The sequence below is a fragment of the Tigriopus californicus genome, chromosome 5 (assembly GCF_007210705.1).
Source record: "Tigriopus californicus strain San Diego chromosome 5, Tcal_SD_v2.1, whole genome shotgun sequence".
Taxonomy (NCBI): domain Eukaryota; kingdom Metazoa; phylum Arthropoda; class Copepoda; order Harpacticoida; family Harpacticidae; genus Tigriopus; species Tigriopus californicus.
The window spans coordinates 4098047-4110469 of NC_081444.1; the positions used below are offsets into that span (position 1 = coordinate 4098047).

Genomic DNA, 12423 nt, shown 5'->3' on the forward strand with positions numbered 1-12423 from the left:
TGCCTCATTAGGGAAGTCCGTAGAAACAGAGAATGTCATGGTGCCATTCACGGTCATGTGAATGAATTTAGTAGTGTGGTCAGTGTCAAGTAGAAGGTGAAATGAAATCGGCTCTGCCTTGATTGCCATGATACTTCTATTGGATGTTGACAGTTCCCATAGTCACTCCCCTCTTTGCATATCTCAGCATCATGAAATGTCACTGGCTTTCAAACAACAACCACAGGAGCCTCCATTGTCAGGAGGAGTTGCTGAGTCAAGTGGACCAATGTCCAAACTTCAGTTGGCTTCATGGTCATTTGAAGGAAGTCAGTTTTTATCCAATTGGAGGAGAGGTTCTGCTCAAAGCACCCTTGGGACTAAGCTTCCTTTTAAAGCAAGCTAATTGCTTTCTCTGTTGACTTTGAGGCGTAATCTTGTTTAGGAGACCCAAGCCACTTATGGAAGCTAAAGTATGCACACACTTGCTGTATGTATGCAGGCACGGGAAAAACTTTCCAGACTGGATGTCGATATAATAACACGATTGGATCTTCGACGTTCTTGTATTTCTGACGCGTGCAAATGTAATTGCAATTTATTATTCTCCACAAACAGTGCTTACATTTCATCTCCAAGCAACTGCATGCTCTCCTTGCAATTTGAGAAAGATGTTAAAGTACGTTTTAGTTTGTGCGTTACAGAAACTCACAAAGTGGAACGAACCGTTTCTTGATGATTCAACTGGGTTTTTGTTGCTCCCGGGAGAGTCTGGAAAACCATGATAACTGATATTGGACTCAGACATTTCAAGGAATAAAAAATGACCAATAAACGGTCGTGGACCGAGAGTTTCAGAAAAGCAAATTCCACTTCAGATGCTTTAGTTCTCTCCTCAGATTTAAATTTGACTCACCTTTGGATCATTAAGACAATGAATGAATGCATGCTCTTTGGTTTGAATTGGAATTGCAAAACTTCCTCCTTCAGGGTCAGCTCTTGAGTTTGAGGACTGAGATCAAAATCAAAAACATAACCCGACAAAAGAAGGTCTAAAGTTCGTCGAAACGAGCTGACAAGAAGATATGAATAAAGCATACCGAGTCATCACGGACCAGCCATAAATGGCATGGACACGTCCCCTTGGGCGTTAAAGTGTTGTATGTTCATTTGGGTTGATGCCAGTGGCGTTTCTAGAGTGCTTAAATCCGTAAGCTTCACGACATGCAGTCTTTTAACAACGATTTGCAACGGGATCGGTTTTTTGAGAATATTACCCAATGTGAATGCTCTTTGGGCTGTGCATAATTGAAGTAAGACAGGGCTATAAAGGATCCTAGGAAAACATTAGAAGCCAAGGTCTTTTCCATCAGTATTAACGCACCATTTAAATGTCGCTTAAAGGCCTTCTCTTAATGAGATTAGAGGAGCCATTCTGGTGGTGTTTAATTAGAACAATGATGATGTTCACAAAGTAGTTCTGACTAGAAGGAGCCGAAGGACCTCGTCTCTATATTGGTCGAAATAAACGAGGAGCTAAATAAAACGAGACTACCACTAGTACAGTGTTACATGAATGTGGCCCACTTCCACAGACATTGTGCAAAGTCCATGGAATGTTACTCGGAACAGTCACCAGATCGCTATTTGTTGTAATTTATTGCTGTTCACATGAAAGTCTTTTTGATTGCCAACTCGAAGCAACTCTCCAAAAGATTTGCCAAGCTCACGTGAAACAGTGTTACCAATGGTTGGGGCCACATTTGCCACCAATGCCCAGCTACTTTAAAGGGACCGTGAAGTTCAGAATGCGAGCCAACGAGTGCTCGCCGTCATCGTACTTCGTTCATTCGTTCGTCCGTTCGTCCGTCCGTCCCTTCCTTCCCTTAGCTCGGTTTGTTCGACGTGCCTCAGCGAATCTCCGCTCCGAGCAAGGTTCTATTTTCCAGTTGGATTCAGTCGGACAAAGTGAGAAGATCGTGAAGTTATGCCAATGCTCTTGGAGATGGTGCATGATTACTGAGAAACTCCATAACTAAGGATCAGAATACGACGATCTAATGGGTAATTCCAGCCCTTTGTTCAGACAGGATTTCATGTTGCTGTTAGTGTGTGATGTTCCAAGTACGAGTTGGAGCAATCTTTTGTGGTGAAGTGTATAAATTTAGCTCAAAGGATGACTGATGGCCACCTTCAAATTTGTGCTTCTCATTGTGGTGCCATTAGTCTCGTGAAAAGCAGGTGATGTTTACAGTACACAAATTGGTGCCACTATTGGGAGTCGATTTTGAAAGCACGCTGCTTTGTCCGCCTTGTCATCACTTCTAAGAGTTTGAATGCTTGGTTTTCTCCTTGAACCTTTGTAGTGGTGAGATAGATAACTAAGATCTGCTTCCACTCTTGTCCCCTCTCCATTATTGTTCAATCGTGGACAAACAAAAAGAGGCCCCACATTTGGACGTGAAATCTTGGGTTTCAGTCTGCCAATGATATGGCAACCAATTCACGACTAGGATACGAAAGATGTAGATCGGAGGTAATGTTTGTCCACTCCCTCGCGTTCTGGCAGAAAACCTGCTTCGGGAGATAAAGAGACAAGAACCGCTGGAAAACAACCCACTCATTTGTCAGGGACTTGCCAATCCAACAACCACCAACGGGTAATCACCCCACTCTCAGCCAAGGTGAAAATTAAAGGAGATCCCCGAAAACATTGAATCCTCTTGACCTATTCTCCACGGAAGAGGACCGAAACATTACTCAAACTAATCAAGACATACCCAGAGGGCCCTCTGTGTTTTGGATTAAAATTCCTACTCGACACCATTGCCGCACCACCAGGATTCAGCCTGAGGCTTTCGGTCGGTCACAAATGTGTTTGAATTTCACTCGACAACCCACCAAGGGCCGGTCAGGTGACCAATTTCTCCGCCTCATCTTCCCAGAGTTGTGTTAAGCCATAGGGCCTGCCAAGGTGGAGTCCGTGAACATAATACCATGGGAGTGCCACAACCAGGGAAATGTTGCTGGCCGTGAAGATAAATGGAATTCCTTTTGACAAGTCTGGAGTGGCCGATATGGCTTGTCACTTAACCTCACAGGGTGGGCTGTAACGCGCGGTATTCTATTTAGCCATTGTAGTGAGAGTGCGAAAACAACAAGGCACATTTTTGTGAACCCTCTGGAGGAAACCTGACAATTCGTCCGTAGCTGCTTGTCTTGAAAGAGGAGGATTGATCAAGTGAATAATATCGTCGACTCCCGCTGTCACCCGTACCATTGTGAGTGAACAATCATAAACACATCCTTGTAAGGGAAGCGAACCCATCAAAGAGATCGGGAGGATCTGGCTGCTGCAATTCATCGGAAGAATCTCGTCTTTCGACATTTTTGGAGGCAAATCATCTTCAGGATTTGTTGTAGGCGTCAAGAGGCACTTCTCAAGAGAAGAAGGTGATAGGAGAAATTTGTTTTGGAATGGCGAAAAAAAGGTGAACCAGCTTCACCACCACCATTTCATGATCAAGTCTGAGAGTGTTCTTTCATCAACCCAAGTTTGTGTGTGTGTGTGTGTGTCTCCTCCGTCTCCATCTTCTGGTACATGGTGCTTTTAGAGGAGGAGATCGTGCTTTGGGATGCAATGGAATTTTGTGCATGGTTGAGTGACTTGGCCCGGATTTGATTGGAATCTTGAATAGAATTCTCCCCAGGATTTGTGTCCAAAATGTGGTAAACCAACCCCTGTGAGCCTATTATGTGATCTGATCAGAAGACTTGGTGAAGCAAATCGAATGCTTGCTGGACTTTTTTATTGTTCCTGTGTGGCCCCTTGCCTACTAATCCAGGAAAATGACGACCATTATTATGATCAGTAATGACAGTTCCGTGATTATAAATCCGACGACCAATGAGGACGAGGAGAAATGCAAAGTGGAGAAATCCAAGTCCGAAGAAAAACGAAGAAGAGATCGAGTGGAGAAGGATGATGAGGATGACGACGGCGACGGAGATGGTGAAGAAGAGGATGATGATGATGAATGCAATGATGTCATTTCACCACCGTTTTCGAGTCCTGATTCGCCCTCATCCAACAACTCCATAGGTTCTCCTCCTCCCTCGGACACATCATCATTCATTAGCTCGAAAGGAGGGAAAAATCAAGGCGGAAGAAAGTCCCAGACGCAAAAACTTCTCAACAACCGTAGGCGTTATAAAACGTCTTTGAGCACCCTGGAATCCGATTCCGAGGATCTTAACCACTCAAGTTCCTCCAGTGGGACATCTACCCTGAACTCAGGGGCCTCTTTGAACCTAGTTCATGGAGCTGTACCCTCCATCCCAAGTGATCTGTTCCTGACTTCTTTGGATGATAATTATATCAGTGCTCTCAAGGCAAATGCAATTATTAAACCGCCTAGAAAAAGCTCTTCCACACCCGTGGTCATAACTCGGAGTTTCAGTCAACCCACACAAAAAGCTCCTTCATCTCAGTCATCCTCGTGTGTGAAGATATCCTCTGGCCCAAGTGGGCATAAGTCATTGGGAAGCATCAAAGAAGTGATAAATTCTCCTTCAAGTGGGCCACATGGTCTGAGATTTTATATTAATCACCCATCATGCAATTCACAGGTCACTGCTTTGTCTCGAAGCGATTGCAGTTCTAATACAATTACCTATGACACGAAGTCCTTGGGCCGGAAACATCATTGCCGGCCGTCAGAAGAAAAGTGCTCCTCCCTCATTGCTATTGGAAATAGGCCATTGGCTTCGGCTATCAACACCAATGGCCTTCCCAATGTGTCTAGCTATTGCACCCTGATACGTTCCAGGACCCCCAAACCTAAATCCAGATGCCATGTTCAAGCACTTCCCTCCGTACCTGATCAGAATGAGGATAACCCAAGGTCCGATGAGGTCTCCTCATGCGAATCAAATCAGTCATTATTCCAGCAAACAGGTACCAGAATCAAGTTAAGTGTTTCATCAGGCACCAGTCAAAAAGGCCATTTGGAATCATCGCAGCCATCATCATTAAATAATTCCTGCCCAAGATCCGAGCCAGAACCTGCTTCTTTCTCCATCTACAGCGACATTAATGACTTCAAGGAACTATTTACCTCCACTAACGATGGTATCGGTGCCAATGTTGAAAAAGACATTTTCAAGCACCACCAACTCCAAAAACCTTTGGCATCAATTATTTCCAATTCCGTTTTCTGGGCTGACTCGGAAGACGAGCTGATTGAGAGCCAAATAGAAGAGCCAGACATTGATAACTTCACTTCCGACGATGATCAATTGAGTGAAATTGCTGCCGCTCGGAGGTTAGGCAATGATTGCGTCGGGGTATTGCCAACTGGTTGCCATCGCCATCCTCATCATGCCTCCCTACCCCCTCCTCGTCTTAGACTTGACCAGGATATTGACGACGTCGAAGATGAAGCCGAGTTTCAAACCAAAGGAGCGGAGACCGATGGCTATCTCAGTAGTTTGCTCCAGGATGATTGGAGCAAGCAAACTGAATCAGACGCCATCGCTAACAGAGGCTTTCCTGGCAATGCAGCTGGTCTGTTCACTTCCCTTGGGGCTCTTTGGGAAGATGTTGAAGTCCAGAGGCAAAGAAATCTCCGACACAGGAGCAAGTCCAGTCAAAGAAGACTGTCCCCGGATATGGGCCGAAAGCTCCCCGGGTTGAAATCAGGGTTCAACCTGGCCAAGAGTATGGATGGCCTTTTATTGCGAGACCCCAGCTTTGCCAAACCGTCATCGGGTTCCGACGTTCGAGTCAAAGGAGGCGGTGGGATCACCTCCAATGTGAAGCGATTCTCGTCAGCTCTCAGTGGCCTCAACTTGGCAGCCAACTCCAAGATCCTTCGAAGACACACAACTTACGTGAAAGGACCAAAGTCAGGAGTGAGCACTATACCCACGACCACGACCACCACTTCTACTGCCTCTCCCATTGCCTCAAATTACCACAGTGAGAGAACCCATGTAAGCCCATGGCAATCGTCTACTATCGAACGCCTTCAAACTCATTATCAAACGCCTCATGTGCACTCTTGGCATCGGAATCGAATCACGGACCGGAAAGGGGAAGAACTTTTTGCAAACGGCAAGGTAAGCAAATCTCCCAGTCGTAAAAAACAGACTTTTTGGATGGAAGCGAGTGGGACTCTTTTCAAGTGAATTTATGAACCTGCGGAAATTTTATGGGGCAGATTTAGCGTCAAGATTCTTGTAAAGCCTTGTCAATGACCAGTGTCAAGATTACCTTCAAAGGTGTGATTTGCAAATCACCCAAGTACCAGAATAGGCCTTGTCATGTTGGAGCCTCGACATGCTGGTCATGAATGAGCACTTTGTCCTTTACTCAACCCACCTTATTAATGTATGCGTTTTTTCGACTCGAATCAATCGTGTAAAATTTTACACACATTTTTCCTTTTTTGTTTTCAAAGTAACCCCAAATGTCAAGTCACCGTTAAAAGAGCTCTCTCAAGCGATCACTTTGTGCAATCATTCTCCAAATCACTAACGAATTAGACGGTATTTTAGGGCGAGAGTTGGCCGTTCAATTTAAGCGTCCTTCTTGCTCAATGAACCTCGACAAATTTTGACGTGGCTGAAGCTGCACGTACGTTATTTGGAAACTTATCTAAAATAGTGACCATCCTTAACAGACCAGACAAAGTCGTTCCTACGCGGTGTGCTTTAAAGTTATCATAAGCCAAAGGGTGTGGCGTTATGGTGGATGCATTAAACAACGGGCGAATTGCACCAACATACGAACCCTGGCCGGACTCGAGACAAATCAAGATTCTGCCATGATTGTGGTTCTAAAAAGTCGAATGATAACGATGGGCATTTGTCAGAGTTAATCAAGATTTTTTTTCCATGCCCATTGAGGGCCAACAACACCATTCCATGAATGTTTACGATCCCTCTAATGGCACGCGTGCATATGAAACAACACGGAAATAGTCCGATGCTTGGTCCACTTTTGAAGCAATTGACAAGGTCTGACATTTTTCCGTAACAAGAGTCTATACATTGTTTTTTTTTCGAGAGAGGATGCCGTGGATCTGCATGTCATACAATTTGAGCCTTATTCCAATTGTGTTCAAATACTACAAGCATTTCCTGATGCTGAGTTGATGAGAATGATGTTTTGCTGGAAGCGTTGAATTCCAAAAACGAAAAGCCAATGTTTATCCAGATTTACATAGTGAGCTACCCATCGATCAAATAGGCCTTGCTTAAAATATGTTGAAGCTGAATCAATGGCGATTAGTCACATGATTTGCTGTTGGCTTACGTAAACATGATCTAAGACGATAGTTTGATCAGATAGATAAGGTTATTCTGGAGGTTCTCTCACTTCGTTAACAGGCTTTTTGAGCACAGTCATATTACCATAAAGATAACGATATGAAATGCACCAACCAGCCAAGGTACATTTGATGTGAATCAAATCAAAGTTAAAAGCAATAAAAATGTTCCTTTTGATTAGATGTGTTGGTACCATGAGTGAGAACGAATCGGATCACTTGGTTGGATTGCCACCCTCTCGTTCAAAGCAATGTATCTTATTTTGATGGTTATAGAACTTATCGTAAATGATAGAACAATAAAGGACCAAATTAGAGAGGTTAAGGACTCAAGTAAAGTGCAGATAAGTTCATCTTTGGAAAAATCTTCGAGCGAGTTGAAGTCAAATCCTGAAGATTTTAAGAACCTAGTTTACAGCTTAGAGATTACGAGTTGACGAACTTGAGAAAATTGAAACAATGAATACACGGACCGACTGAAAATCCGATCTAGGGAGTTTGCCCGTGTGTGTGTGTGTGTTTGTATGTTGTAAGAAATCAGAACCCACGCCAAACGCTCAGAAAGTGCGAGGAGTCTGCGAAATGGGCGGCTAATTTAAAACTTTGATCAAAGACAAGAGAAGATGCCAAATGCTCCTCCTTCACCTTTTGAGAGATCCTCGCTAATGAGTTGCTGGCCGAAGTACCAAATTTTGAGAGCGATTTATTTCGTCTTCACCCATCAGATGTGTTATCAACGTGTTCGCCTCTTGGTTCAATATGCCTCCTTTGATGACAAGCCAACCCAATTTGAAGTTGATGAATACACTTTTGGTTGCCTGGCGGCAAACGAGGAATCGGAGTCGGATAAAGGCCATTTTAAAGGCGAGCCAGATAAGTGGCACGATAAGAATTGTATGTATGAGTTAGCCCTCGTCAAAAGGCTTTTCCTGTTCCTGGGCTCGTTTTACAGGATCCTGAATTGAAATAAAAATCGTTTGTGATTCGGATTTCTCATCTCCACTCCAACTTGAAAACGACGAGGAAGAATCAAAGGTGTGAGAAGTGTGGAAGTTTATGGTTCCGATTTCTCAGAGAAAAGCCTTTGAGGCTTATGAGGCGTGTTTCGACTATGCGTACACATTGCCATCCATCCATCTATCTATCTATCTATTCGTCTCATCCCTTGTGTATGTGTGTGAGTGAGTGAGCGGGTGAACGAGCGAGTGTGTCTCTGGGACATTATAATATGCATGTGAAGGTCACGTGTTATTTGAGAACTCTCAAAGCGACCTGTCGCTTGTCATTGAGGGACATTTCCAGGGCAATCGGACGGATAGAAATAGCTCTTTGAAGCGACATGTTCCGTGAAATTTGATCTGATTAACAAAAGAAGCTGTTCTTAATCCTGCATCCGTTGAATTGGCCTCCGCGAGGGCGAGCAATAAAACTGCTCCTTAAGATCAGGCAGGATTGCTCCATCTCGCTTACTTGAGCCTTTTAAAAGATAATTCCCCGAGACGAACTGGAGAATAAAATGGGAACGTGTGGCTGTCAAGATCTTGATCAAGTGGGGGTCATCATACTCAATAGGAGTCCTTTACGTCCAGGGTCACACCTGAACTATAAAAGAGCCATCCAGTGGAGAAATCAAAAACTCTGTCGTGGTTTGACTGGCACCTCCCGATTTCACCCAAACCTGGTTTCGATCCAATTTATAGGGCCAACCAATCCACCTTCTGGGATTGAGGTGTTCCCACAACGACCATCTTTGTGCAACTGACAAACTGTCAGCGTTTAACCAGATCATATGGATTGTCAGGTAAGGATTTTGTGACAGACAGACTTGGAGTTGCACACGTTTCCCAAATTCCCAACCAGGGAATTTCCCTTCGCCAGTAGGTCAATTTAATCCTCGAAATTGCATGTGATCATCAAGTGACGAAGAAAAAGACCCCCTCCTTGGTTGAGAACTGAGAGAATTACGAATTCATGAAGACTCACCATGGATAGTGATCAAGCCGTTCCTGTGGGTTGATCCATGTTATTGATGAGTTTATTGACTCCTCCATCCTGAAATTGGCAGTCTTTATTCTCTTATTAGAGAGACATGACGAAAAGACAAGCTTTATGTTCGGCAACTTAAGCCGTCAAGCACGTCTCCGTGTGTGAAGTGAAAAGAGCTCGTCAGATTCCAAGAGGTTTTCTGCTTTCCTCCATTCCTCCATATTACCCAGAGAGCGAGGTACAAATCACCGATTTTCTTCATCCACACTAGAATTATGAGCACATGTTCCCTACTTTATGAGCAAGCTTAATGAGTCGTGTCGTGGAAAGGGAAAACAAAAATTTCGATGGTGAAAGTTTTTCTTCCCTCGTCTCTCTCTCTCTCTCTCTCTTCGTCCATTCTCGAGCGTGGTTCTTTCAAGAGACATATATGAGGATTATTCAGAGGAAAAGTGAAAGGCTCAGGTCTTGTTTTCAATCCTTGCGTGGGTAGGACCAGACCCGACCGAGGTGGAGATGTCCGTTTCAAAGCTCCGAAAAGTCCGTCGTCCATCCATCCTTGTTCGCTTTGGCTTCTGTTTCTATTTTTCTGTGGTGGTGAATCCGTTGCAACCTTGTCTCATAAACTCGGATTGTTCGTTGATGATTATCTCCGGTTGTCATCATCTCATCTTCCTTCTCCCTCTTTTCCTTGAGCTTGAATGTGCTCCTGTTGAATTCGCAATGAGCTGCTTCGTTTGAAGTTAGAACAACCCTTATTATGCAGCTCAGCGTGTACCTTACCGACCATATAATTTTTAGTCGAGTTCAACAGGGTATTCTCTCACAATGGAGCGACGACGGCTAACGATGTAAATTAGGATTCAAATCGGTGCACTCCTGGGGGCCTCTTGTCAAGTGCATCCTGTGTGTTCTACCGAGGACATCATTGCGAGCCCTGGATTACACGCTCCTTTTCTCGGCATTCTTCTTGATTGAATAATGATGGCAGTCGACCCCTGAAGAACAAGGGGCTCCATCTCCAGAGGATTTAGCACTGTTCCTCCCTCCCTCTTTCCCTCCTCTTTTATGAATTGGTAGAGAGCGAAAAAGAATGAGACATGAATGCCCCTTTCTGTTGGTTCTGGTGTTGTTCAAAGTCAATGTCATGAGAAGTGGAACAAGGTCGATCTCAAGAGGTGAGATATCTCTTGTCTGGCTAATTGATGTTTATGCCTTGTGTGTGTGTGTGTGTGGCTGTTTTGTGGTAGAACGGCCAAAGGGTGAAGAAGATTTCTTCGGAGGTTCCTTTTACTCTCATTGCCGATGATCACGCTTTTGGCTCGTTGCCTTCGGGGGTCAAAAGCAGCCTCCATGAACTAAAGGCACTGGAGAGGAGCTCGTGTGGGATGTGATTGAGCGGGTTCTCGTCTGTGGTTGTTGTTATTATGTCTGAAGCGGGCGAATGATCTTCCCATTGTGCTTGATATGGTGAGAACTATGGTATGATTTTAATTGCCCCAGGGCTTGATGAAAGTCTTTGAACCTTGGAGAGAAAATCGTCGTGCCATGTTTTGTGATGGATCATAAATCAAACCTCCTCTCTCTCTCTCTCTCGCCTCAGTTTGCCTCAAGGGGAGCTATTTATCAAGATTTCTCGATATAGGAAGATTAGTCCGACTTGTAGATTGTATTTGGTTCGGGCGAAGGGGACCTCCCAACCAATTCATTCTGTCACTCATTCACCCTTCACAAATTCTAATATGGCAAGGGAGCAATCATCTAGAATTGTTTTTATGGTGTCTGAGACTTGAACCGAAAAAGTACTAATACCAACAACAGCGGAAGTCGAAAGGGCTCGGTTTGGCATTCAGAAGGAGTAATTTGAGATTGCCTTGAGTATTAAGATTCGTGCGCTCTTTTGTGTGCAATATATCCGACTGGAATACTGCCACTTGCCACTTGCCTCTGGCAGATGAGTACGATTAGCATTAAGTAAGGCACGTACTCGTTTTCCGCGGGGACTTCCTTCATCAAAATATCACCCGTCTCCATTAAAGCAACGTTCAACAAGAATAGCATTCATTATTCATGACCATTTGCTATGGGAAAACAACCCAGCAAACAACCTACCTGCTTGGCTTGGCTCTGCCCCCTTCTAAAGCCATTAACGAATCTTGGCCAAAGAGATTCGCATCCCAAGCAACTCGGAATCTCTCTTTCCCTCTTGAATTGCGTATTCATAGACTCGTGACCTATTTTCTAGCAATGTGAAAATTAACCTGCAGACGAATGCCGTATGTGTTCTACACGGCTCGGGTACAGGATCTACTTGAGACAAGAAGGCCCCACCCAATTGCAAAGAACACCGACCCCGCCCATCGGCGTCTATCTACTTGGAGAAAAACGTCTTTGAATTTCAATTATGCGATTAATATTTTGGTCGGGGACCTCAAGGTGCATCGTTGAAAAATGAGCAGGGGGGAGGGGGAGGGACTTGGCCCTAATGAATAACTTGGGGGACATCCAATGCCAGAGATTAGCTTATGCGGATAACTTGTCAAGATACGGGGATGTCTTGCTCCAATTACTCACAGATTTGAACGTTTGTGTATTCAGTATCGACTTAAGACCATTCCGGAAGTCTTCCGAGGCCTGTGCTGAAATAGATGGGATCTAGCCAAGACCATATTAACCTGTCACTTTTTCGAGCCAACCAACCTCCAGTTCAAAGAGCTTGCTTGGTTGCTTGGTCAATCTCAATGATGGAGTGACCTGAATGTTGAACAATTCAGTGGCCGGCTTAGATTACATATCTCTCGAGCAATCCGTTACACTAGAAAATGGTATTGTTGTGGATGGGCCCAAGATCGTCGTTTGGAGGTCCAGGATAGATTTACTTGTGGTTTTTCAAGGGGGAGGGTCAATATGTACCCCGTATCTGTCATTCTTTCGGGGCTCAGATTGCTGGGGTTGATACTCTAGTACTTTATCCACTTCCCAGATAGTTCTTCCCTCCCTCCCGCATTTCCACCGGTTTTGAAGCGACTTTCTTGAAGTGCCCCTCTGTTGTGAGAATTTGAGGGCATCGGAAATCTCCACGGTAGAATGAATTTTGATCCAAGTTATATGGTTACCCTAGAAGCAA

At 44.4% G+C, this 12423-nt stretch overlaps 1 protein-coding gene across 1 annotated transcript in view; it reads left to right on the forward strand.

Annotated features, from left to right (window-relative positions):
• Window positions 1-1849: 1849 nt before the first annotated feature.
• LOC131881160 (regulator of G-protein signaling loco-like) overlaps window positions 1850-12423 on the forward strand; it is a 33455-nt gene continuing 22881 nt past the window's right edge. The window contains exon 1 of the mRNA XM_059227938.1: window positions 1850-6099. Within this exon, the coding sequence (XP_059083921.1) occupies window positions 3829-6099 (2271 nt within the window). The 5' untranslated portion in view covers window positions 1850-3828. The remainder of the gene's footprint in view (window positions 6100-12423) is intronic.